Genomic DNA, 25,071 nt, shown 5'->3' with positions numbered 1-25,071 from the left:
CAGAAATGCTCAACGGGATTGAGATCCGAGCTCTTCGCTGGCCATGGCAGAACACTGACATTCCTCTCTTGCAGGAAATCACGCACAGAACGAGCAGTATGGCTGGTGACATTGTCATGCTGGAGGGTCAAACGCCTTTGGCCGCCTTTCCTTTCAGTTCTCTGCTGCCAATGACTGGAATGAATTGCAAAATTCTAACTTTAAGCATCAGCTGTCAGAGCAGCTTACCGATCGCTGCAGCTGTACATAGCCCATCTGTAAATAGCCCATCCGACTACCTACCCCATCCCCATATTGTTTTTATTTACTTTTTTGCTCTTTTGCACACCAGTATTTCTACTTGCACATCATCATCTGCACATCTATCACTCCAGTGTTACATTTCTAAATTGTAATTACTTCGCTACTATGGCCTATTTATTGCCTTACCGCCTTACTCCATTTGCACACACTGTATATAGATTTTTCTATTGTTATTGACTGTACTTTTGTTTATTCAATGTGTAACTCTGTTTTTTTTGTTGCACTGCTTTGCTTTATCTTGGCCAGGTCGCAGTTGTAAATGAGAACTTGTTCTCAACTGGCCAACCTGGTTAAATGAAGGTGAAATAAAAATAAAACATGTCAGGATGAGCCTGCAGGAAGGGTACCACATGAGGGAGGAGGATGTCTTCCCTGTAACGCACAGCGTTGAGATTGCCTGCAATGACAGAGTACAGGCCTCGATGTAACGCTCATTCCTTCGACAATAAACGTGAAACCGACCATGACCCCTTGGTGAGACAAAACCGCGACTTGTCAGAGGAGCACTTTTTGCCAGTCCTGTCTGGTCCAGCGGTGGGTTTGTGCACATAGGCGACGTTGCTGCCGGTGATGTCTGGTGAGGACCTGCCTTACAACAGGCCTTCCAAGCCCACAGTCCAGCCTCTCTCAGCCTATTGCGCACAGTCTGAGCACCGATGGAGGGATTGTGCATTCCTGGTGTAACTCGGGCAGTTGTGGTTGCCATCCTGTACCTGTCCCGCGGGTGTGATGTTCAGATGTACTGATCCTGTGCAGGTGTTACAAGTGGTCTGCCACTGCGAGGACTATCAGTTGTCCATCCAGTACGGACATTGCAATTTATTGCCCTGGCCACATTTGTAGTCTTCATGCCTTCTTGCAGCATGCCTAAGGCACATTCACGCAGATGAGCAGGGACCCTGGGCATCTTTCTTTTGGTGTTTTTCAGAGTCAGTAGAAAGGCCTCTTTAGTGTCCTAGGTTTTCAATACTGTGACCTTAATTGCCTACCGTCTAATCTGTTAGTGTCTTAACGACCCTTCCACAGGTGCATGTTCATTCATTGTTTATGGTTCATTGAACAAGCATGGGAAACAGTGTTTAAACCCTTTACAATAAAGATCTGTGAATTTATTTGGATTTTTTTCAAATTATCTTTGAAAGACAGGGTCCTGAGAAAGGGATGTTTTCTTTTCTATATATATATATATTTTTTGGAGCAGTGTGTGTGTGTGTGTGTGTGTGTGTGTGTGTGTGTGTGTGTGTGTGTGTGTGTGTGTGTATGTATATATATATATATATATACATACATACACACACACACACACACACACACACACTGCTCCAAAAAATAAAGGGAACACTTAAACAACACAATGTAACTCCAAGTCAATCACACTTCTGTGAAATCAAACTGTCCACTTAGGAAGCAACACTGATTGACAATACATTTCACATGCTGTTGTGCAAATGGAATAGACAACAGGTGGAAATTATAGGCAATTAGCAAGACACCCCCAATAAAGGAGTGGTTCTGCAGGTGGGGACCACAGACCATTTCTCAGTTCCTATGCTTCCTGGCTGATGTTTTGGTCACTTTTGAATGCTGGCGGTGCTTTCACTCTAGTGGTAGCATGAGACGGAGTCTACAACCCACACAAGTGGCTCAGGTAGTGCAGCTCATCCTGGATGGCACATCAATGTGAACTGTGGCAAGAAGGTTTGCTGTGTCTGTCAGCGTAGTGTCCAGAGCATGGAGGCGCTACCAGGAGACAGGCCAGTACATCAGGAGACGTGGAGGAGGCCGTAGGAGGGCAACAACCCAGCAGCAGGACCGCTACCTCCGCCTTTGTGCAAGGAGGAGCAGGAGGAGCACTGCCAGAGCACTGTAAAATGACCTCCAGCAGGCCACAAATGTGCATGTGTCTGCTCAAACGGTCAGAAACCGACTCCATGAGGATGGTATGAGGGCCCGACGTCCACAGGTGGGGGTTGTGCTTACAGCCCAACACCGTGCAGGACGTTTGGCATTTGCCAGAGAACACCAAGATTGCCAAATTCGCCACTGGCGCCCTGTGCTCTTCACAGATGAAAGCAGGTTCACACTGAGCACATGTGACAGACGTGTCAGAGTCTGGAGACGCCGTGGAGAACGTTCTACTGCCTGCAACATCCTCCAGCATGACCGGTTTGGCGGTGGGTCAGTCATGGTGTGGGGTGGCATTTCTTTGGGGGGCCGCACAGCCCTCCATGTGCTCGCCAGAGGTAGCCTGACTGCCATTAGGTACCGAGATGAGATCCTCAGACCCCTTGTGAGACCATATGCTGGTGCGGTTGGCCCTGGGTTCCTCCTAATGCAAGACAATGCTAGACCTCATGTGGCTGGAGTGTGTCAGCAGTTCCTGCAAGAGGAAGGCATTGATGCTATGGACTGGCCCGCCCGTTCCCCAGACCTGAATCCAATTGAGCACATCTGGGACATCATGTCTCGCTCCATCCACCAACGCCACGTTGCACCACAGAGTGTCCAGGAGTTGGCGGATGCTTTAGTCCAGGTCTGGGAGGAGATCCCTCAGGAGACTATCCGCCACCTCATCAGGAGCATGCCCAGGCGTTGTAGGGAGGTCATACAGGCACGTGGAGGCCACACACACTACTGAGCCTCATTTTGACTTGTTTTAAGGACATTACATCAAAGTTGGATCAGCCTGTAGTGTGGTTTTCCACTTTAATTTTGAGTGTGACTCCAAATCCAGACCTCCATGGGTTGGTAAATTGGATTTCCATTGATTATTTTTATGTGATTTTGTTGTCAGCACATTCAACTACGTAAAGAAAAAAGTATTTAATAAGATTATTTCATTCATTCAGATCTAGGATGTGTTATTTTAGTGTTCCCTTTATTTTTTTGAGCAGTATATATACGTCCCTTTCTCAGGACCCTGTCTATGAAATAACACATGGAATCATGTCATAACCAAAAAAGTGTTAAACAAATCAAAATATATTTGAGATTCTTCAAATTAGCCACACTTTGCCTTGATGACAGCTTTGCAACTCATCCCAAACCATCTCAATTGGGTTGAGGTTGGGTGATTGCAGAGGCGAGGTCATCTGATGCAGCACTCCATCACTCTCCTTGGTCAAATAGCCCTTACACAGCCTGGAGGTGTGTTTTGGGTCATTGTCCTGTTGAAAATCAAATGATAGTCCCACTAAGCGCAAACCAGATGGGTTGGCGTATCGCTGCAGAATGCTGTGGTAGCCATGCTGGTTAATTGTGCCTTGAATTCTAAATAAATCACTGACAGTGTCAGCAGAGCACCATCACACCACCTCCTCCATGCTTCACGGTGGGAACCACATATGCAGAGTTCATCCGTTCACCTACTCTGCGTCTCACAAAGACACGGCGGTTGGAACCAAAAATCTCACATTTTGACTCATCAGACCAAAGGACAGATGTCTACTTGTCTAATGTCCATTGCTCATGTTTCTTGGCCCAAGCAAGTCTTTTCTTCTTATTGGTATCCTTTAGTAGTGGTTTCTTTGCAGCAATTCAACCATGAAGGCCTGATTCACGCAGTGTCTGAACAGTTGATGTTGAGATGTATCTGTTACTTGAACTCCGTGATGCATTTATTTGGGCTGCAATCTGAGGTTAACTCTAATGAACTTATTCTCTGCGGCAGAGGTCTTCCTTTCCTGTGGCGGTCTTCCTTTCCTGTGGCGATCCTCATGAGCCAGTTTCATCATAGCACTTGATGGTTTTTAGCGACTGCACTTTAAGAAACTTTCAAAGTTCTTGAAATTATCCATATTGACTGACGTTCATGTTTTAAAGTACTCTTTGTTTATTTGAGCTGTTCTTGACATAATATGGACTTGGTCTTTTACCAAATAGGGCTATCTTCTGTATACCACCCGTACCTTTTCACAGCACAACTGATTGGCTCAAACGCATTAAGAAGGAAAGAAGTTCTACAAATTAGCTTTTAACTTCTTGCGGATCGTCCCATCTGGCCAACATCTGGTGAAATTGCAGAGTGCGAAATTCAAATTAAATTACTATAAATATTTAACTTTCATGAAATCACAAGTGCAATACATCAAAATAAAACTTAACTTGTAAATCCAGCCAAGGTGTCAGATTTCAAAAATGCTTTACGGCGAAAGCAAACCATACGATTATCTAAGGTCAGCGCCCAGCACACAAATGCATAACATATAATTTTCAACCAAGTCAGAAATTCGAAATAATATATGCCTTACCTTTTGACGATCTTCTTCTGTTGGCACTCCAAAAGGTCCCAGTTACATTACAAATGGTCCTTTTGTTCGATAAAGTCCTTCTTTATATCCTGGGCCTGAGTAGCAGGCACTTTACTTTGGGCACGCTTTTCATCTGGACGTCAAAATACTGCCCCCTATCCCAAAGAAGTTAAGAAGGCACACCTGTTAATTGAAATGCTTTCCACTTGACTACCTCATGAAGCTGGTTGAGAGAATACAAATCTGTCATCAAGGCAAAGGGTGGCTACATTATTTAATTTGTTTAACACTTTTTTTGTTACTCCATGATTCCATATGTGTTATTTCATAGTTATGTGTCTTCACTATTATTCTCAATGTAGAAAATAGTAAAAATAAAGAAAAACCCTGGAATGAGCCAAGCTGGGAATAATTTGTTTATGCCCAGCTCATGAGGCCCCTTGATGTGAGGCCTGCGGCAATTGCCTCTTCTGCCTAATAGTAAGTCCGCCAGTGGTCGCTGGAGAAGCACAATTCCCCATAATGACCCTCTGCCTACTGCGGACACTCACTTGGGGGCCCTCTCGACACAGCCGGCTGACAGGCCCAGGTGCCTGCGCAGAAATGTAATTACTGCAGACAGGGAGAGCCAGAGAGAAAATTGAACAGGAGACAAGTCAGGCTGCAGGCTCGCCACTGGAACACACCTGCAGCAGGGCGACAGGGAAGAGTAGGGTGTGGGTGGGGGGGAAAGGGAGAGACTGGCGGAGAGAGCATGGCAGAAGAAGCGAGGGGGGAGCAAGGCAGAGTACACAGGGGGTGGGGGGGGGGGGGGGCAATAAAGGCAGGAAGAGTGGAGGAGAGTGAGCGACTGGGGAAACCCGGCTGGGAGAGCAAACCCACAAACCACAGGCTTAGAGTCCCTTCCATGGAGGCTTACTGACTGATGATGAGCCCAACCTGCCTGGCTAAAAAGTTGTTTCATGCCTAATGCTTTGGGGTGGATGTCAAATAACTATTCCTGGTGTAAGGAATGACTTGAAAACCAGCTTCACATGTATGACAATTAAATCTTCACTGTTATGATGAAGCATGTGATTGTGGTACGTTCCAGTCATAAGTATTTATTGCGTCATCTTAGTCACGTCAGGTTGAAGTAATGTAAAGCTGTTTGTTTATTTAATTGTGTTTGGTGGTTCTCTCTCAGGTGGCTTCATGGGGAGTGTGAGAAGCAGGCAGGGGGCAACTCGGACCTCCACCCACAGGCCGACTACATGTGCACCGTCTGTAAGCAGGTGGAGAGCGACATGGTGGAAACCCCGGCCAGCCCCATCCAGGAATCCACAGAACCAGAACCAGAACCCACTATGGGTAAGAAACACACACAGCTCTGAACAGCTGTAATTTACCTACAGTTGAAGTCGGTAGTTTACATACACTTAGGTTGGAGTCATTAAAATTCACACATTTCTTGTTAACAAACTATAGTTTTAGCAAGTCGGTTAAAACATCTACATGACACAAGAATTTTTCCAACAATTGTTTACAGACAGATTATTTCACTTATAATTCACTGTATCACAATTCCAGTGGGTTACAAGTTTACATACACTAAGTTGACTGTGCCTTTAAACAGCTTGGAAAATTCCAGAAAATGATGTCATGGCTTTAGAAGCTTTTGATAGGCTAATTAACATCATTTGAGTCAATTGGAGGTGTACCTGTGGATGTATTTCAAGGCCTACCTTCAAACTCAGTGTCTCTTTGCTTGACATCATGAGGAAATCAGCCAAGACCTCAGAAAAAAATGTAGACCTCCACAAGTCTGGTTCATCCTTGGGAGCAATTTCCAAATGCCTGAAGGTACCACGTTCATCTGTACAAACAATAGTACACAAGTATAAACACCATGGGACCACGCCTCCGTCATACCGCTCAGGAAGGAGACACGTTCTGTCTCCTAGAGATGAACGTTCTTTGGTGCGAAATGTGCAAATCAATCCCAGAACAACAGCAAAGGACCCTGTGAAGATGCTGGAGGAAACGGGTACAAAAGTATCTATATCCTCAGTAAAACGAGTCCTATATCGACATAACCTGAAAGGCCGCTCGGCAAGGAAGAAGCCGCTGCTCCAAAACCACCATAAAAAAGCCAGACTACGGTATGCAACTGCACATGGAGACAAAGATCGTACCTTTTTGAGAAATGTCCTCTGGTCTGATGAAACAAAAATATAACTGTTTGGCCATAATGACCATCGTTATGTTTGGAGGAAAAAGGGGGAGGCTTGCAAGCCGAAGAACACCATCCCAACTGTGAAGCACGGGGGTGGCAGCATCATGTTGTGGTGGTGCTTTGCTGCAGGAGGTACTGGTGCACTTCACAAAACAGATGGCATCATGAGGCAGGAAAATTATGTGGATATATTGAAGCAACATCTCAAGACATCAGTCAGGACTTTCATCTTTGGTCGCAAATGGGTCTTCCAAATGGACAATGACCCCAAGCATACTTCCAAAGTTGTGGCAAAATGGCTTAAGGACAACAAAGTCAAGGTATTGGAGTGGCCATCACAAAGCCCTGACCTCAATGCTATAGAGCATCCTATAGAGCATTTGTGGGCAGAACTGAAAAGTGTGTGAGAGCAAGGAGGCATAGAAACCTGACTCAGGAGGAATTGGCCAAAATTCACCCCACTTATTGTGGGAAGCTTGTGGAAGGCTACCTGAAACGTTTGACCCAAGTTAAACAATTTAAAGGCAATGCTACCAAATACTAGTTGAGTGTATGTGAACTTCTGACCCACTGAGAATGTGATGACAGAAATAAAAGCTGAAATAAATCATTCTCTCTACTATTATTCTGACATTTCACATTTTTCAAATAAAGTGGTGATCCTAACTGACCTAAGACGGGGGATTTTTACTAGGATTAAATGTCAGGAATTGTGAAAAACTGAGTTTAAATGTATTTGGCTAAGGTGTATGTACACTTCCGACTTCAACTGTACATCCATTTTTGATTTGTATATCTGTCCATTGATTCTTGAAGAATTTAACTTCAACTGTATTTTTACATATTTCACTGTCTATGTATAGAGTGGTTATAGACTAAATGGCGCTAGCAGTTCGCAAAGCAAAAAATGGACGGCACACAATTATTCCAAAACGGCAGGGCTTGTTGGTGGAACACAATTCCCTACTTCAGTCAACCAGTCCATTTAGAATTTATGATAGAACTGTGATCATTTGGCAAGGAATTTAGTTTGTGTATCCCATCAGATAGGCATTTATTTCTGTAGGTCTAACAGGAGCTTGTGAGCGCACTCAGCACAGCTTCAGCTTGTGTAGAGAGAGCGGTCAGAACGCTATTGAGTGAGTGAAACTCTGAGGGGATTTAGGTAGAACTGTGTGATGCTTATCTTGGTTTATTTTTTGTTGTGCCCTGCAAATGCACATGTACAAATGGAACACTTGAGTCAAAGCAAATTAATGTTGTTTTCAAGACAACATTTCCATCTCTGGTTAAAGATAGCGCTTTGACATTCGTTCCAGTACTCTATTATTTATGCCCATCCCTAGTCTAGTTATTGAGTATATGGAATAGTCCTGTAGTCAGACTGTGGAATAGTCCTATAGTCTTGTTGTTGACTATGTGGAATTGGGCTATAGTCTTATTGAATGTGGAATATGGCTGTATGTAGTCTTGTTGTCGACTATGTGGAATGGTATTGTATTGTTGTTGACTGTGGAATAGGTCTGTAGTCTTGTTGACTATCTGGAATATTGTTGTAGTCTTGTTGACTCTGGAATAGTGCTGTAGTCTGACTGATTAGTGTTGTAGTACTGTTGACTGTGGAATAGTGTTATTGTCTAGTTGACTGTGGAATAGTGTTATTGTCTAGTTGACTGTGGAATAGTGTTGTTGACTGTGGAATAGTGTTGTAGTCTCGCTGACTATCAGAATAGTGTTGTTGACTGTGGGATAGTGTTGTAGTCTTGTTGAATATGGAGTAGTGTTGTAGTCTTGTTGACTATGGAGTAGTGTTGTAGTACTGTTGACTATGGAGTAGTGTTGTAGTACTGTTGACTATGTGTAATAGGGTTATTGTCTTGTTGATTATGTGGAAAGGTGTTGTAGTCTAGTTGACGACTATGGACTAGTGTTGTAGTCTAGTTGACAACTATGGACTAGTGTTGTAGTCTAGTTGTTGACGACTATGGACTAGTGTTGTAGTCTAGTTGTTGACGACTATGGACTAGTGTTGTACTCTAGTTGACGACTATGGACTAGTGCTGTAGTCTAGTTGTTGACGACTATGGACTAGTGCTGTAGTCTATTTGTTGACGACTATGGACTAGTGCTGTAGTCTAGTTGTTGACGACTATGGACTAGTGCTGTAGTCTAGTTGTTGACAACTATGGACTAGTGCTGTAGTCTAGTTGTTGACGACTATGGACTAGTGCTGTAGTCTAGTTGTTGACGACTATGGACTAGTGCTGTAGTCTAGTTGTTGACGACTATGGACTAGTGCTGTAGTCTAGTTGTTGACGACTATGGACTAGTGCTGTAGTCTAGTTGTTGACGACTATGGACTAGTGCTGTAGTCTAGTTGTTGACGACTATGGACTAGTGCTGTAGTCTAGTTGTTGACGACTATGGACTAGTGCTGTAGTCTAGTTGTTGACGACTATGGGCTAGTGCTGTAGTCTAGTTGTTGACGACTATGGACTAGTGCTGTAGTCTAGTTGTTGACAACTATGGACTAGTGCTGTAGTCTAGTTGTTGACGACTATGGACTAGTGCTGTAGTCTAGTTGTTGACGACTATGGGCTAGTGCTGTAGTCTAGTTGACGACTATGGGCTAGTGCTGTACTCTAGTTGTTGACGACTATGGACTAGTGCTGTAGTCTAGTTGTTGACGACTATGGACTAGTGCTGTAGTCTAGTTGTTGACGACTATGGACTAGTGCTGTAGGCTAGTTGACGACTATGGACTAGTGTTGTACTCTAGTTGTACGACTATGGACTAGTGCTGTAGTCTAGTTGTTGACGACTATGGACTAGTGCTGTAGTCTAGTTGTTGACGACTATGGACTAGTGCTGTACTCTAGTTGTTGACGACTATGGGCTAGTGCTGTAGTCTAGTTGTTGACGACTATGGACTAGTGCTGTAGTCTATTTGTTGACGACTATGGACTAGTGCTGTAGTCTAGTTGACGACTATGGACTAGTGCTGTACTCTAGTTGTTGACGACTATGGACTAGTGCTGTAGTCTAGTTGTTGACGACTATGGACTAGTGCTGTAGTCTAGTTGTTGACGACTATGGACTAGTGCTGTAGTCTAGTTGTTGACGACTATGGACTAGTGTTGTAGTCTAGTTGACGACTATGGACTAGTGCTGTAGTCTAGTTGTTGACGACTATGGACTAGTGTTGTAGGCTAGTTGACGACTATGGACTAGTGTTGTAGTCTAGTTGACGACTATGGACTAGTGCTGTAGTCTAGTTGTTGACGACTATGGACTAGTGTTGTAGTCTAGTTGTTGACGACTATGGACTAGTGTTGTACTCTAGTTGTTGACGACTATGGACTAGTGCTGTAGTCTATTTGTTGACGACTATGGACTAGTGCTGTAGTCTAGTTGTTGACGACTATGGACTAGTGCTGTAGTCTAGTTGTTGACGACTATGGACTAGTGCTGTAGTCTAGTTGTTGACGACTATGGACTAGTGCTGTAGTCTAGTTGTTGACGACTATGGACTAGTGCTGTAGTCTAGTTGTTGACGACTATGGGCTACTGCTGTAGTCTAGTTGTTGACGACTATGGGCTAGTGCTGTAGTCTAGTTGTTGACGACTATGGACTAGTGCTGTAGTCTAGTTGTTGACGACTATGGGCTACTGCTGTAGTCTAGTTGTTGACGACTATGGGCTAGTGCTGTAGTCTAGTTGTTGACACTATGGGCTAGTGCTGTAGTCTAGTTGTGCGACCGACTATGGACTAGTGCTGTAGTCTAGTTGTTGACGACTATGGACTAGTGTTGTAGTCTAGTTGTTGACGACTATGGACTAGTGCTGTAGTCTAGTTGTTGACGACTATGGACTAGTGCTGTAGTCTAGTTGTTGACGACTATGGACTAGTGCTGTAGTCTAGTTGTTGACGACTATGGACTAGTGTTGTACTCTAGTTGTTGACGACTATGGACTAGTGTTGTAGTCTAGTTGACGACTATGGACTAGTGCTGTAGTCTAGTTGTTGACGACTATGGACTAGTGTTGTAGTCTAGTTGTTGACGACTATGGACTAGTGCTGTAGTCTAGTTGTTGACGACTATGGACTAGTGTTGTACTCTAGTTGTTGACGACTATGGACTAGTGTTGTACTCTAGTTGTTGACGACTATGGACTAGTGCTGTAGTCTAGTTGTTGACGACTATGGACTAGTGTTGTAGTCTAGTTGTTGACGACTATGGACTAGTGCTGTTGTCTAGTTGTTGACGACTATGGACTAGTGCTGTAGTCTAGTTGTTGACGACTATGGACTAGTGCTGTAGTCTAGTTGTTGACGACTATGGACTAGTGCTGTAGTCTAGTTGTTGACGACTATGGACTAGTGCTGTAGTCTAGTTGTTGACGACTATGGACTAGTGTTGTACTCTAGTTGTTGACGACTATGGACTAGTGCTGTAGTCTAGTTGTTGACGACTATGGACTAGTGCTGTAGTCTAGTTGTCGACTATGGACTAGTGTTGTAGTCTAGTTGTTGACGACTATGGACTAGTGTTGTACTCTAGTTGTTGACGACTATGGACTAGTGCTGTAGTCTATTTGTTGACGACTATGGACTAGTGCTGTAGTCTATTTGTTGACGACTATGGACTAGTGCTGTAGTCTAGTTGTTGACGACTATGGACTAGTGCTGTAGTCTAGTTGTTGACGAATATGGACTAGTGCTGTAGTCTAGTTGTTGACGACTATGGACTAGTGCTGTAGTCTAGTTGTTGACGACTATGGACTAGTGCTGTAGTCTAGTTGTTGACGACTATGGACTAGTGCTGTAGTCTAGTTGTTGACGACTATGGACTAGTGCTGTAGTCTAGTTGTTGACGACTATGGACTAGTGCTGTAGTCTAGTTGTTGACGACTATGGGCTACTGCTGTAGTCTAGTTGTTGACGACTATGGGCTAGTGCTGTAGTCTAGTTGTTGACGACTATGGACTAGTGCTGTAGTCTAGTTGTTGACGACTATGGACTAGTGCTGTAGTCTAGTTGACGACTATGGACTAGTGTTGTACTCTAGTTGTTGACGACTATGGACTAGTGTTGTAGTCTAGTTGACGACTATGGACTAGTGCTGTAGTCTAGTTGTTGACGACTATGGACTAGTGTTGTAGTCTAGTTGTTGACGACTATGGACTAGTGCTGTAGTCTAGTTGTTGACGACTATGGACTAGTGCTGTAGTCTAGTTGTTGACGACTATGGACTAGTGCTGTAGTCTAGTTGACGACTATGGACTAGTGTTGTACTCTAGTTGTTGACGACTATGGACTAGTGTTGTAGTCTAGTTGACGACTATGGACTAGTGCTGTAGTCTAGTTGTTGACGACTATGGACTAGTGCTGTAGTCTAGTTGTTGACGACTATGGACTAGTGTTGTACTCTAGTTGTTGACGACTATGGACTAGTGCTGTAGTCTAGTTGTTGACGAATATGGACTAGTGTTGTAGTCTAGTTGTTGACGACTATGGACTAGTGCTGTAGTCTAGTTGTTGACGACTATGGACTAGTGCTGTAGTCTAGTTGTTGACGACTATGGACTAGTGCTGTAGTCTAGTTGTTGACGACTATGGACTAGTGCTGTAGTCTAGTTGTTGACGACTATGGACTAGTGTTGTACTCTAGTTGTTGACGACTATGGACTAGTGTTGTAGTCTAGTTGTTGACGACTATGGACTAGTGCTGTAGTCTAGTTGTTGACGACTATGGACTAGTGCTGTAGTCTAGTTGACAACTATGGACTAGTGTTGTACTCTAGTTGTTGACGACTATGGACTAGTGCTGTAGTCTAGTTGTTGACGACTATGGACTAGTGCTGTAGTCTAGTTGTTGACGACTATGGACTAGTGCTGTAGTCTAGTTGTTGACGACTATGGACTAGTGCTGTAGTCTAGTTGTTGACGACTATGGACTAGTGCTGTAGTCTAGTTGTTGACGACTATGGACTAGTGCTGTAGTCTAGTTGTTGACGACTATGGACTAGTGCTGTAGTCTAGTTGTTGACGACTATGGACTAGTGCTGTAGTCTAGTTGTTGACGACTATGGACTAGTGCTGTAGTCTAGTTGTTGACGACTATGGACTAGTGCTGTAGTCTAGTTGACGACTATGGACTAGTGTTGTAGTCTAGTTGACGACTATGGACTAGTGCTGTAGTCTAGTTGACGACTATGGACTAGTGCTGTAGTCTAGTTGACGACTATGGACTAGTGTTGTAGTCTAGTTGACGACTATGGACTAGTGTTGTAGTCTAGTTGACGACTATGGACTAGTGCTGTAGTCTAGTTGTTGACAACTATGGACTAGTGCTGTAGTCTAGTTGTTGACGACTATGGACTAGTGTTGTAGTCTAGTTGACGACTATGGACTAGTGCTGTAGTCTAGTTGTTGACGACTATGGACTAGTGCTGTAGTCTAGTTGACGACTATGCACTAGTGCTGTAGTCTAGTTGTTGACGACTATGGACTGGTGTTGTAGTCTAGTTGACGACTATGGACTAGTGCTGTAGTCTAGTTGTTGACGACTATGGACTAGTGCTGTAGTCTAGTTGTTGACGACTATGGACTAGTGTTGTAGTCTAGTTGTTGACGACTATGGACTAGTGCTGTAGTCTAGTTGTTGACGACTATGGACTAGTGCTGTAGTCTAGTTGTTGACGACTATGGACTAGTGCTGTAGTCTAGTTGTTGACGACTATGGACTAGTGCTGTACTCTAGTTGTTGACGACTATGGACTAGTGTTGTAGTCTAGTTGTTGACGACTATGGACTAGTGTTGTAGTCTAGTTGTTGACGACTATGGACTAGTGCTGTAGTCTAGTTGTTGACGACTATGGACTAGTGCTGTAGTCTAGTTGTTGACGACTATGGACTAGTGTTGTACTCTAGTTGTTGACGACTATGGACTAGTGTTGTAGTCTAGTTGACGACTATGGACTAGTGCTGTAGTCTAGTTGTTGACGACTATGGACTAGTGCTGTAGTCTAGTTGTTGACGACTATGGACTAGTGCTGTAGTCTAGTTGTTGACGACTATGGACTAGTGCTGTAGTCTAGTTGTTGACGACTATGGACTAGTGCTGTAGTCTAGTTGTTGACGACTATGGACTAGTGCTGTAGTCTAGTTGTTGCCGACTATGGACTAGTGTTGTAGTCTAGTTGACGACTATGGACTAGTGTTGTAGTCTAGTTGACGACTATGGAATAGTGCTGTACTCTAGTTGTTGACGACTATGGACTAGTGCTGTAGTCTAGTTGTTGACGACTATGGACTAGTGCTGTTGCTGTTGACTGTGTAATAGGGTATTGTGTAGTTCAGGTATTCCCAAACGGGGGTAACCGCAATGCCGTCGGGGGTACGCCAAATAAAAATGTGATTCACATTTTAACAAATAACAATTTTATTAAAAATAATTATAATCTGCACATTTTCAAACAGTGCATTTATATTTTCCAACGTTTGGGTGAGTTTTTTTTATCGCCTGAGTAGCCTTGTTTCACTGCCAAAAATAAAATTAAACCATCTAGTGTTCAGTGAAATAACAACACAATGTCAAATACAGGTAGCCTAGTCAAATAACTTACATCCAATCACATTAACCGTTACTCTCTCGCGGGAAACCTTCACTCTTGCGCAGACATTTAGAACCGAAACATGACCATTTAAAAAATAAGCCACAGGAGTTTTTTGAGCGAGAATAAAGACTACTTTCAAGTAGTAAGACTGTATAAAAGCAACAGAAACCATTAATAAGAAGGGGCTAGAAGCTTCTTATATGGTGAGCTACGGAGTGGCTAGGGCAGTCAAGCCCCATACTATTGTGGATGACTTAATTATTCCTGCTGCCGCGGATAAGGCTGGGACAATGCTATACAGACAAAAAAACTATACAGACAATATCTTCATCAAACAACACTGTTTCATGACGCATCAGTGACATGGCAGGAGATGGTTTGAAACAATTAATACTTCGCATACAAGCCAGTGAATTATATGTGTTACAGCTGGATGAGTCAACAGACAGGGGGCCTGGCACAGCTCCTGGTATATGTCCGTTACGTTTATGGGGGGGTCAATTAAGGAAGACATCCTCTTCTGCAAACCACTGGAAACCAGGACAACATGAGAGGATATTTGAAAGTTTTGGACAGCTGTGACATCGGTGGTCAAGATGTGTTGGTTTCAGTACTGATGGCACAAAAGCTATGCCAGGGAGACATAGTAGAGTGGTAACGCGTGAGCAAGCAGTTGCTCCCGATGCCACTTGGGTACACTGCAGCATCCACCGAGAGGCTCTTGCTGCCAAGGGAATGCCTGATAGCTTGAAAGACGTTTTGGACCTTACAGTGAAAATGGTTAACTTTGTTATTAAAGCAAGGCCCCTGAACTCTGGTATATTTTCTGCATTATGCAATGATATGGGCAGCGCCATGTAACACTTTTACAACATACAGAAGTGCGCTGGTTATCAAGGGGCAAAGTATTGACATGTTTTTTTTAAATTGAGAGACGAGCTTAAAGTTTTCTTTACTGACCTTCATTTTCACTTGTCTGACCATTTCCATGATGACGAGTTTCTCACCCGACTGGCCTATCTGGGAGATGTTTTTTCTCAACTGAATGATCTGAATCTAGGATTACAGGGACTCTCTGCAACTATATTCAATGTGCGGGACAAAATTTAGGCTATGATTAAGAAGTTGGAGCTCTTGTCTGTCTGAATTAACAAGGACAACACACAGGTCTTTCCATCGTTGTATGATTTTTTTTGTGTGCAAATGAACTCAAGCTTTTACGGACATTGTGATATAGCGAAGCACCTGAGTGAGCTGGGTGCGCAATTATGCAGGTACTTTCCCGAAACGGACAACACAAACAACTGGATTCGTTAGTCCTTTCATGCCCTGCCTCCAGTCCACTTACCGATATCTGAACAAGAGAGCCTCATTGAAATTGCAACAAGCGGTTCTGTGAAAATTGAATTTAATCAGAAGCCACTGCCAGATTTCTGGATTTGGCAGCGCTCAAGAGTTTCTTGCCTTGGTAAATCTTGCTGTTAAGACACTGATGACCTTTGCAACCACGTACCTTTGTGAGAGTGGATTCTCGGCCCTCACTAGCATGAAAAAGAAAGGTACAGACTGTGTGTGTGAAATGATTTAAGACTGACACTCTCCAATACAACCCAACATTGAAATTGAGTTATGTGCATCCTTTCAAGCACACCCTTCTGATTAACTTATGGTGAGTTATTCACCATTTTTTATGAACAAATAAGGTTTTATATGTAAGATGGCTAAATAAAGAGCAAAATGATTGATTATTATTATTTGTGCCCTGGTCCTATAAGAGCTCTTTATCACTTCCCCCAAGCCGGGTTGTGACAACTCTCACTCATTCTTATAGTGTGTGTGTGGCAGGCTTACAATGATGGCAAAAAGCAACATTTTATAGTGTACTGACCCTGGTGCTAGAGGGGGTATGCAGCTGGAGGTTGAATGTTTTAAGGTGTACGGGACTATTAAAAAGTTTGGGAACCACTGTTCCAGTTGATTATGTAGAATGTCGTTGTAGTCTTGTTGACTATGTGGAATAATATTGTAGTCTAGCTGACTGTGGGAAAAGTGTTGTGGTCTAGCTGACTGTGGGATAGTGCTGTAGTCTAGTTGTTGACTATGTGGAATAGTGCTGTGGTCTAGTTGTTGACTATGTGGAATAATGCTGTAGTCTAGTTGTTGACTGTGGAATAGTCGTGGTCTTTGAATTAGTGTGTAAACATGTTGTGTTGACTGTGGAACAGTGCTGTAGTCTAGTTGTTGACTATGTGGAATAATGCTGTAGTCTAGTTGTTGACTGTGGAATAGTTGTGGTCTTTGAATTAGTGTGGAAACATGTTGTGTTGACTGTGGAACAGTGCTGTAGTCTAGTTGTTGACTATGTGGAATAATGCTGTAGTCTAGTTGTTGACTGTGGAATAGTCGTGGTCTTTGAATTAGTGTGTAAACATGTTGTGTTGACTATGGAACAGTGCTGAAGCTTTGACTTAGTTGTGTTCTTGTTGACTGTGGGAAATAGTTGTAGTCTTTTTGACTGTTGACTATGTGTTGTAGTAATGTTGACTGTGTAATAGGGTCATTGTCTACCTGACTATGTGGAATAGTGCTGTAGTCTTGTTGTTGACTGTGGAATAGTGCTGTAGTCTTGTTGACTATTTGGCTCAAACAAATTGGCCTGATCAAATTTTTTTGGACAATAACTAATTGGGTTTGGGGTTTTGTGTAGTGTTTTTGGAGGGTGCAGTTAAATTCTGCCGATACTCAAAGGGAAGGTCCACACAGCATTGTCTGAATCCCTTCCATCCACTCCATCTCTCTGAGCCAGGCAGCGAGTGGTGGGAGAGAAATGCATCATTTACTGGCTTCCTGTATTCACAGAACCAGCTGGTGACCTATCATGGGCCGGCCCCACCAGCTAAAAGCCAATCTGATTTCCCTCGAAGGCGTTATTACCGGGCCTAATGAAAATGGACCCTGTTCCCAACCCGCTTGGCACCCAGATGAATTGCGGTGTGGATTTGTTGTGATTTCCCCCTTTCTCCTCCTCTCCCTGTAGCCACCCCATCACCCTTCTCCAATGTGTGTGTGTGTGTGTGTGTGTGTGGAAGAGGAGGATGTGAGGGAGTGTGTTACTGTGTGCAAGCGGGATGCACATGCGTGTATGCAAACACATCAGTGTGTGTGTCGTGCACGCATATGCATGGGCCCAATGTTCCCTAAAAAAAATGTAGGCACTGAGCAAATTTCAGGTCTGCTGACCCCAAAGTTGAGCGTTGTGAAAATTCTGTGCAACTTCCGGTGCACGTTTACTGTGAACACTAAGGTTGTACCAGCTTTAAGTCTCTCGTTATCTTGTTTATAGATCTTTTCTGCCTCTATGACAGTGGTTCCCAACCTTTTGGTTTCTCTACCACCAGCTGAATTTTGAAAAATGTAGACACACATAAAGAAAATTTAGCAGCACAATGAAAAATATTTTAGATATTAAAGATTGAATCCTTAATTTTCGTAGGCACACTGATGCGCAGAAATAAAAATGTCAGGTTGTACAGCAAAATATTTAGGCGAATATACGAGTAGAATGGTCCAATGTGCACTCTAGCTACATGTAGCTCTTCCTTTGATCTCAAAACAAGCACATCTGCTCATGCTGTAAACACAGTCCAGTTCAATTGAGTGGCATAAATCCATATTGCAACGGTCTATTTGCATATAGGCCTACTGCCGTTCTGATTGGTTATGGCGCACCGGTCTGTGTCTCACGACTGTCTGCCTTACCTATTTCTCTGTCTTGTTCGTTTCCTCCCTCCCATTCCCCCTCCCCTGCCCTCTATTTCTGTGCTGCTCGTAGGAGAAGAGGTAGAAGGTCTCTCCTTGGGCGCATATAGGCTGAGAGCCTGGGACTGGGTGATGACGGGGATGTGTTCTGTAGAGGCGGAGACACGAGATGGGGGGGGGGGGTCGCTCAGTCAGCTGAGTTTTGACTAAGCCCTCTTTTCACACTTCATATCCTGTTGGCTCTATTATTTCTCTTCCGGTCCTCTCTCCAGTCTTCTCTCTTGCTTTCTCCATCTACCCTTTCTCTCTATCTAGCCAGTGCAGCTGAGGCTATGATGTTGTGTGTGTTTCAGTGTGATTGGAACTTCAGCACCGTTTTTTTCAAAAATTTTTTTTTATTTTTCTCTACCACTCCAGACAATGGGAGCTCTTGCCTCAATGTCAAGGGTGTGATTCAAGCAAGGGCCTTTTGTTGCAGGCTGTGTCCCAAATAGCACCCTATTCCCTATGTAGTGCATTACTTTTGACCAGGGCGCATGGGGACTATTATTATTATTTAGGAAATAGGGTGCCATTTGGGACACCGCCTGTTTTTCACAGAGCCAAGTACTGACCGCTCCCTTTGCATTTCATTAACTACATCATTCTAGTGGTAGTCTCATCTGCAGCTACCAGAAATACAATGCAGCACTATTGACTTGTATGAGAGGTTGAGTATTTAAAGTTACATTCCTACAAACTTTTACCAAAGGTGAAACTTGATTGTAAATAAAGAACACAACGTGTCACTGTCAACCGTATGATCGAAGCAGCAATGAGACACGGCTAGTATAGATACTTCTGTGTATATAGTAGTATGTGGACACCCCTTCAAATTGGTGGATTTTTCTATTTCAGCAACACCCGTTGCTGACAGGTGTATAAAATCGAGTACGCCGCCATGCAATCTCCATAGACAAACATTGGCAGTAGAATGGCCTCACTGAAGAGCTGAGTGACTTTCAACGTGGCACCGTCATAGGATGTTACCTTTCCAACAAGACAATTTGTCAAATGTCTGCCCAGCTAGTGCTGCCCCGGTCAACTGCTGTTGTTCTGAAGTGGAAACTTGTAGGCGCAACAACGGCTCTGCCGTGAAGTGGTAGGCCACACAAGCTCACAGAATGGGAGTGCTGAAGCATGTAGTGCGTAAAAATCATCTGTCCCCGGGTTGCAACACTCACTACTGAGTTCCAAACTGCCTCTGGAAGCAACGTCAGCACAAGACATGTAGCGTTCGTTGGGAGCTTCATGAAATGGGTTGCCATGGCTGAGCAGCTGCACACAAGCCTAAGATCACCATGCGCAATTGGACTCTGGAGCAGTGGAAACATGTTCTCTGGAGTGATGAATCATGCTTCACCATCTGTCAGTCTGATGGACGAATTTGGGTTTTGCGAATGCTACCTGCCCGAATGCATAGTGCCAAATGGAAAGTTTGGTGGAGGAGTATTGGTCTGGGGCTGTTTTTCATAGTTAGGGCTAGGCCTCTTAGTTCCAGTGAAGGGAAATCCTATTGCTACAGCGTACAATTTACATTCTAGACGATTCTGTGCTTCCAACTTTGTGGCAACAGTTTGGGGAAGGCCCTTTCCTGTTTCAGCATGACAGTGCCCTCGTGCACAAAGCGAGGTCCATACAGAGGCTGTGGAGGCTGTTATAGCAGCAAAGGGGGGACAAACTCCATATTAATGCCCATTTATTTTTTATAAGATGTTTGACGTGCAGGTGTCCACATTCTTTTGGTCATGAAGTGTAGATTTGTATTCTATAATTAAGCAATAAGGCACGAGGGAGTGTAGTATATAGCCAATATACCATGGCTAAGAGCTGTTCTTACGCATGATGCAATGCGGAGTGCCTGGATACAGCCCTTAGCCATGGTATATTGGCCATATACCACAAACCTCCATAGTGCGTTTATTGCTATTATAAAAGGCCACTCAAAAATGTGCAGTTTTGTCACACAACACAATGCCACAGATGTCTCAAGTTTTGAGGGTGTGGGCAATTGACATGCTAACTGCAGGAATGTCCAGCCAGAGTTGTTACCAGAGAATTGAATGTTAATTTTTCTACCACAAGCCGCCTCCAACGTCATTTTAGAGAATTTGGCAGTACGTCCAACCGGCCTCACAACAAGAGACAACATATAACCACGCCAGCCCAGGACCTCCACTTCAGGCGTCTTTAACTGCGGGATCGTCTGAGAACAGCCACCCGGACAGCTAATGAAACTGAGGAGTATTTCTGTCTGTAATAAAGCCCTTTTGTGTGAGAAAACAAATTCTGATTCCCTTGTGGGTGGGCCTGGCTCCCAATTGGGAGGGCCTATGCCCTCCCAGGCCCACCCATGGCTGCGCCCCTGCAAAGTCATGTGAAATCCATAGATCCTAATGAATTCATTTAAATTGACTGATTTCCTTATCTGAACTGTAACTCAGAAAAATGGTTGAAATTGTTGCATGTTGCATTTTATATTTTTGTTCAGTATAAAATAATATATGCCATTTAGCAGATGCTTTTAACCAAGGCAACGTACAATCATACATGTATAGATTTCCATATGGGCAGTCCCACATTGAACTAACATTCTTCACTTTTTCTCTGAGAACACAGCCTGACAGCATAATCAGATAAATGGAGGAGAATGGAAGTGTGAAGGGAATCCAGTCTTGTGCCTGTCTGTGCACTGTGATGGTGCTGAGATTTACGGCTCTCTTGGGGGGAGGGGGGAGGAACATCTCAGGAGACAGTGGCGGTTCTGCCACAAGTTAAAAATAACTCCCCGGGCTCAGCCAATGGGATGCTCTGTCCTCGTTGCTCTCTTCTCCCATCTGTGTTAGCCGAGCGTAGATGGTGGTAGCGGCAAAGAGACTGAGATGGAGAGATGCTGGTGTATTTACCACTAGTGGATAAAAAAAAGGCACTTTCTCCATCTCTCCCCCTCTGTCTGTCCTCTTGCTTTCACCCTCGCCTTTTCCATTTCACCCCCCCTTTCTCTCTCTCTCTCTCTCTCTCACTCACTCACTCACTCACTCACTCACTCACTCACTCACTCACTCACTCACTCACTCACTCACTCACTCACTCACTCACTCACTCACTCACTCACTCACTCACTCACTCACTCACACTCTCACACACACACACACACACACACACACACACACACATCTTTCTGCCTCTGCAACAGTGGTTCCCAACCTTTTTTGGTTTCTCTACCACCAACTGAAATTTGCTCTGCCTGGAGTACCCCTGAAGTTCCCTGTTGTGCATTTTACCAGTAAACCTATGAACTCATGAGTTTTCCTTTTTTACAAGGAGCATGTGTGCGCCTAAGTAAAAAAAAATTGGCGCACACAAAGAAATGTATGGGCACTATGAAAAATATTTGAGATATTAAAGATAGAATTCTTAATTTTCCTGGTAGATAAGTTTGCTCGTAAATAAAATGTTGAGGTGTCACAGCAACATTTTCAGGCATGTATATGCAATGTTCCCTCATTTTTTTTGTCACTGAGCTAAATATCAGGTCTGCTGAGCGCAAACTTGAACATTGTGAAAATTCTGTGCAACTTCGACTGAGCGTTTACTGTGAGCACTGAGGCTGTACCCACTTTAAGTTCATTTTAACAGGGGTCAAGTAGGCTACTGTGGCTGTTTGATCATAATGTAGGCCTACCAGAGTGGTCTACCATCAAAAACAATGGAGAAAATGCATCCTATAACATTTTAACATGGAAAAAGGCCAACATTCCATGAGGCTTTCGAGAGAAAAAAAACATGCAGGGCTTGACATTAGGGCTGTGGCGGTCATGACAGTTTGTCAGCCGGTGATTGTCAAGCACATAACAGCTGGTCTCACGGTAATTGACCGTTAATGAACATAAACACATCTCCTGGCTTCCACGCACAGCCTACAAGCCACTGTTACAGACCTTTGGAACATCTACATTTTAAAAAGTCTAATAAATTCATGTAATATAGCCTACACCATTAAAATAAATCATGGATTTATTGTGGACTGGTGTAAAGATTCATGATATGAAGAAAATGTATTCTATTTCATCAGTCTCTCATTCACAATTTGACAAGCACTTGATAATGCCTCGAATTGAATCTAATAATTATAATTCCCGTGCCAAAGCACCGCTCACTCACATGCCTCTATCACGTGATCGGGTCTTTCTCACAGGCTAAACATTGGGGAATCAACTATGCATGTCCTTATCCAATGCCATGGCGCATATTGAAGTTTTTGGAAGAACTGTCCACCAACAAGATGAGTAAGCCTAACGAACAGCAAAAGCTCTAGCCTATGTCAATCTACTATCCCCCATAGTACAAAGTTGACCTATTCTGTGCGATAAATAAATATTCCAAACAAAGTCTGGGACAGTTGTGGGATGCGATAGATCCCAAATTAATACAAACATTAGCATCAAAAACCCTGTTGTAAGCAATGCGACTTACGCAACAGATGGGAACGTTTAGCTTGAAATGTTGATAAGCTATTAGGCTATTTCTTAACATAAAAAGCACAGCAATGCACATACGGCAGTAGGCCATATGCGCGAATGTTCCATTAGCAGGAAAACACCAACACAAATGTGATTATGCATGTAATGCTTTTATTATGGAGGTGCATTTTTATGGTGAAAAATGATCTTCCCCAAAATTAACTCACGCGCTGAGTGTATGCCAGTTAGGCTCTGCACCTGTTGTAAAGCGGATTAATGTGCTTCATTTTAAGAAGTTATTTGTCGACTTTAGTTGTGATACAAACCATTCACATGTGATTAATATATAATTCACAAGTGATAGGCTAATATTGTCACCCATCACACTATATTTGATTTAATCTTGTCTTTACATATACTAAATAATATATGTGTGAAATGTGTTTTACTTTAGAATGGGCCACTGTCATGCCCCTGTCTCGAAACGGGCAGCAGGAACAAAATCAGCATTGAAAAAAGGCGGAAGTTTAAGTTTGTTCCACCTGAGCGAGTCTGACCGCAAGTCAGAGACCACTATGATGATACACCAAATGTGTTTGATGGATCGCTGGAAAAGATCAGGAATAGGCTTTTGTAGGTTACAGTCCAAGCTATGTCTTCCAATGGTGCGACTACTGTCGGCATCCGAAGTCTGGTTCATCCTTGGGAGCAATTTCCAAACGCCTGAAGGTACCATGTTCATCTGTACAAACAATAGTACGCAAGTACAAACACCATGGGACCACGCAGCCATCATACTGCTCGGGAAGGAGACGTGTTCTGTCTCCTAGAGATGAACGTACTTTGGTGCGAAAAGTGCAAATCAATCCCAGAACAACAGCAAAGGACCTTGTGAAGATGCTGGAGGAAACAGGTACAAAAGTATCTATATCCACAGTGGAACGAGTCCTATATCGATATAACCTAAAAGGCCGCTCAGCAAGAAAGAAGCCACTGCTCCAAAACCGCCATAAAAAAGCCAGACTACGGTTTGCAACTGCACATGGAGACAATGATCGCACTTTTTGGAGAAATGTCCTGTGGTCTGATGAAACAAAAATATAACTGTTTGGCCATAATGACCATCGTTATGTTTGGAAGAAAAAGGGGGAGGCTTGCAAGCCGAAGAACACCATCCCAACTGTGAACCACGGGGGTGGCAGCATCATGTTGTGGGGGTGCTTTGCTGCAGGAGGGACTAGTGCACTTCACAAAATAGATGGCATCATGAGGAAAGAAAATGATGTGGATATATTGAAGCAACATCTCAAGACATCAGTCAGGAATTTAAAGCTTGGTCGCCAAATGGGTCTTCCAAATGGAGAATGACCCCAAGCATACTTCCAAAGTTGTGGCAAAATAGCTTAAGAACAACAGAGTCAATGTATTGGAGTGGCCATCACAAAGCCCTGACCTCAATCCTATAGAAAATGTGTTGTCAGAACTGGAAAAAAAGCATGTGCGAGCAAGGAGGCCTACAAACCTGACTCAGTTACACCAGCTCTGTCAGGAGGAATGGGCCAAAATTCGCCCAACTTATTGTGAGAATCTTGTGGAATGCTACCCAAAACGTTTGACCCAAGTTAAACAATTTAAAGGCAATGCTACCAAATACTAATTGAGTGTATGTAAACTTCTGACCCACTGGGAATGTGATGAAAGAAATAAAAGCTGAAATGAATCATTCTCTCTACTATTATTCTGACATTTCATATTCTTAAAATAAAGTGGTGATCCTAACTGACCTAAGATAGGGAATTTTTACTAGGATTAAATATCAGAAATTGTGAACAACGGAGTTTAAATGTATTTGGCTAAGGTGTATGTACACTTCCGACTTCAACTGTACATCCATTTTTGGACTTGTATATCTGTCCATTGATTCTTGAAGAATTTAACTTGTAAATGCCTCGTGAGCTTAGTTCAACTGTCACATTCCATGAGAACCCAAAATATATGCTTGTTTATCTCCGATATTTTTTTAAACATTGTAAATGTAAACAAACACTGTATAGCCTCATAACATAGTTAAAACAATACTTTTATGTAATGGATTGTCAGTCCTTGCATCCATAGCTCTGTCTGTTAATCTGAGGGTGGTTACATTTCTAAATGCCCATCCCTCAGCGTTTTACCAAAACAGAGGCGGGGTGCCCGTTTTGTTATTGTTTTATCTGTAGATTTGCCTTTTAAACAGCTTCATATTTCAAGATATCAATGTGTCACTAACAAAAAGGTAAATAGGCCTATAGTAAATGCAGCATATGGCATTCATTTTCCACATGTAAATATCACTTTTCAGTTGTGCAGAAAGCATGCCATTCCATGAGCGCAGCATTTATTTTTCAACTCGAATCAATGAGCCCAAAAAGTCCTCATGACG

At 43.3% G+C, this 25,071-nt stretch overlaps 1 protein-coding gene across 1 annotated transcript in view; it reads left to right on the top strand.

Annotated features, from left to right (window-relative positions):
• Positions 1–25,071, top strand: part of LOC106590429 (histone-lysine N-methyltransferase 2C) — a 235,249-nt gene that overhangs the window by 88,903 nt on the left and 121,275 nt on the right. The window contains exon 11 of the mRNA XM_014181457.2: positions 5,740–5,903. Within this exon, the coding sequence (XP_014036932.2) occupies positions 5,740–5,903 (164 nt within the window). The remainder of the gene's footprint in view (positions 1–5,739; positions 5,904–25,071) is intronic.

The sequence above is a fragment of the Salmo salar genome, chromosome ssa29, assembly GCF_905237065.1.
Source record: "Salmo salar chromosome ssa29, Ssal_v3.1, whole genome shotgun sequence".
NCBI classification, from domain to species: Eukaryota; Metazoa; Chordata; class Actinopteri; order Salmoniformes; family Salmonidae; genus Salmo; species Salmo salar.
This window is presented reverse-complemented; position numbering and strand designations above follow the sequence as displayed.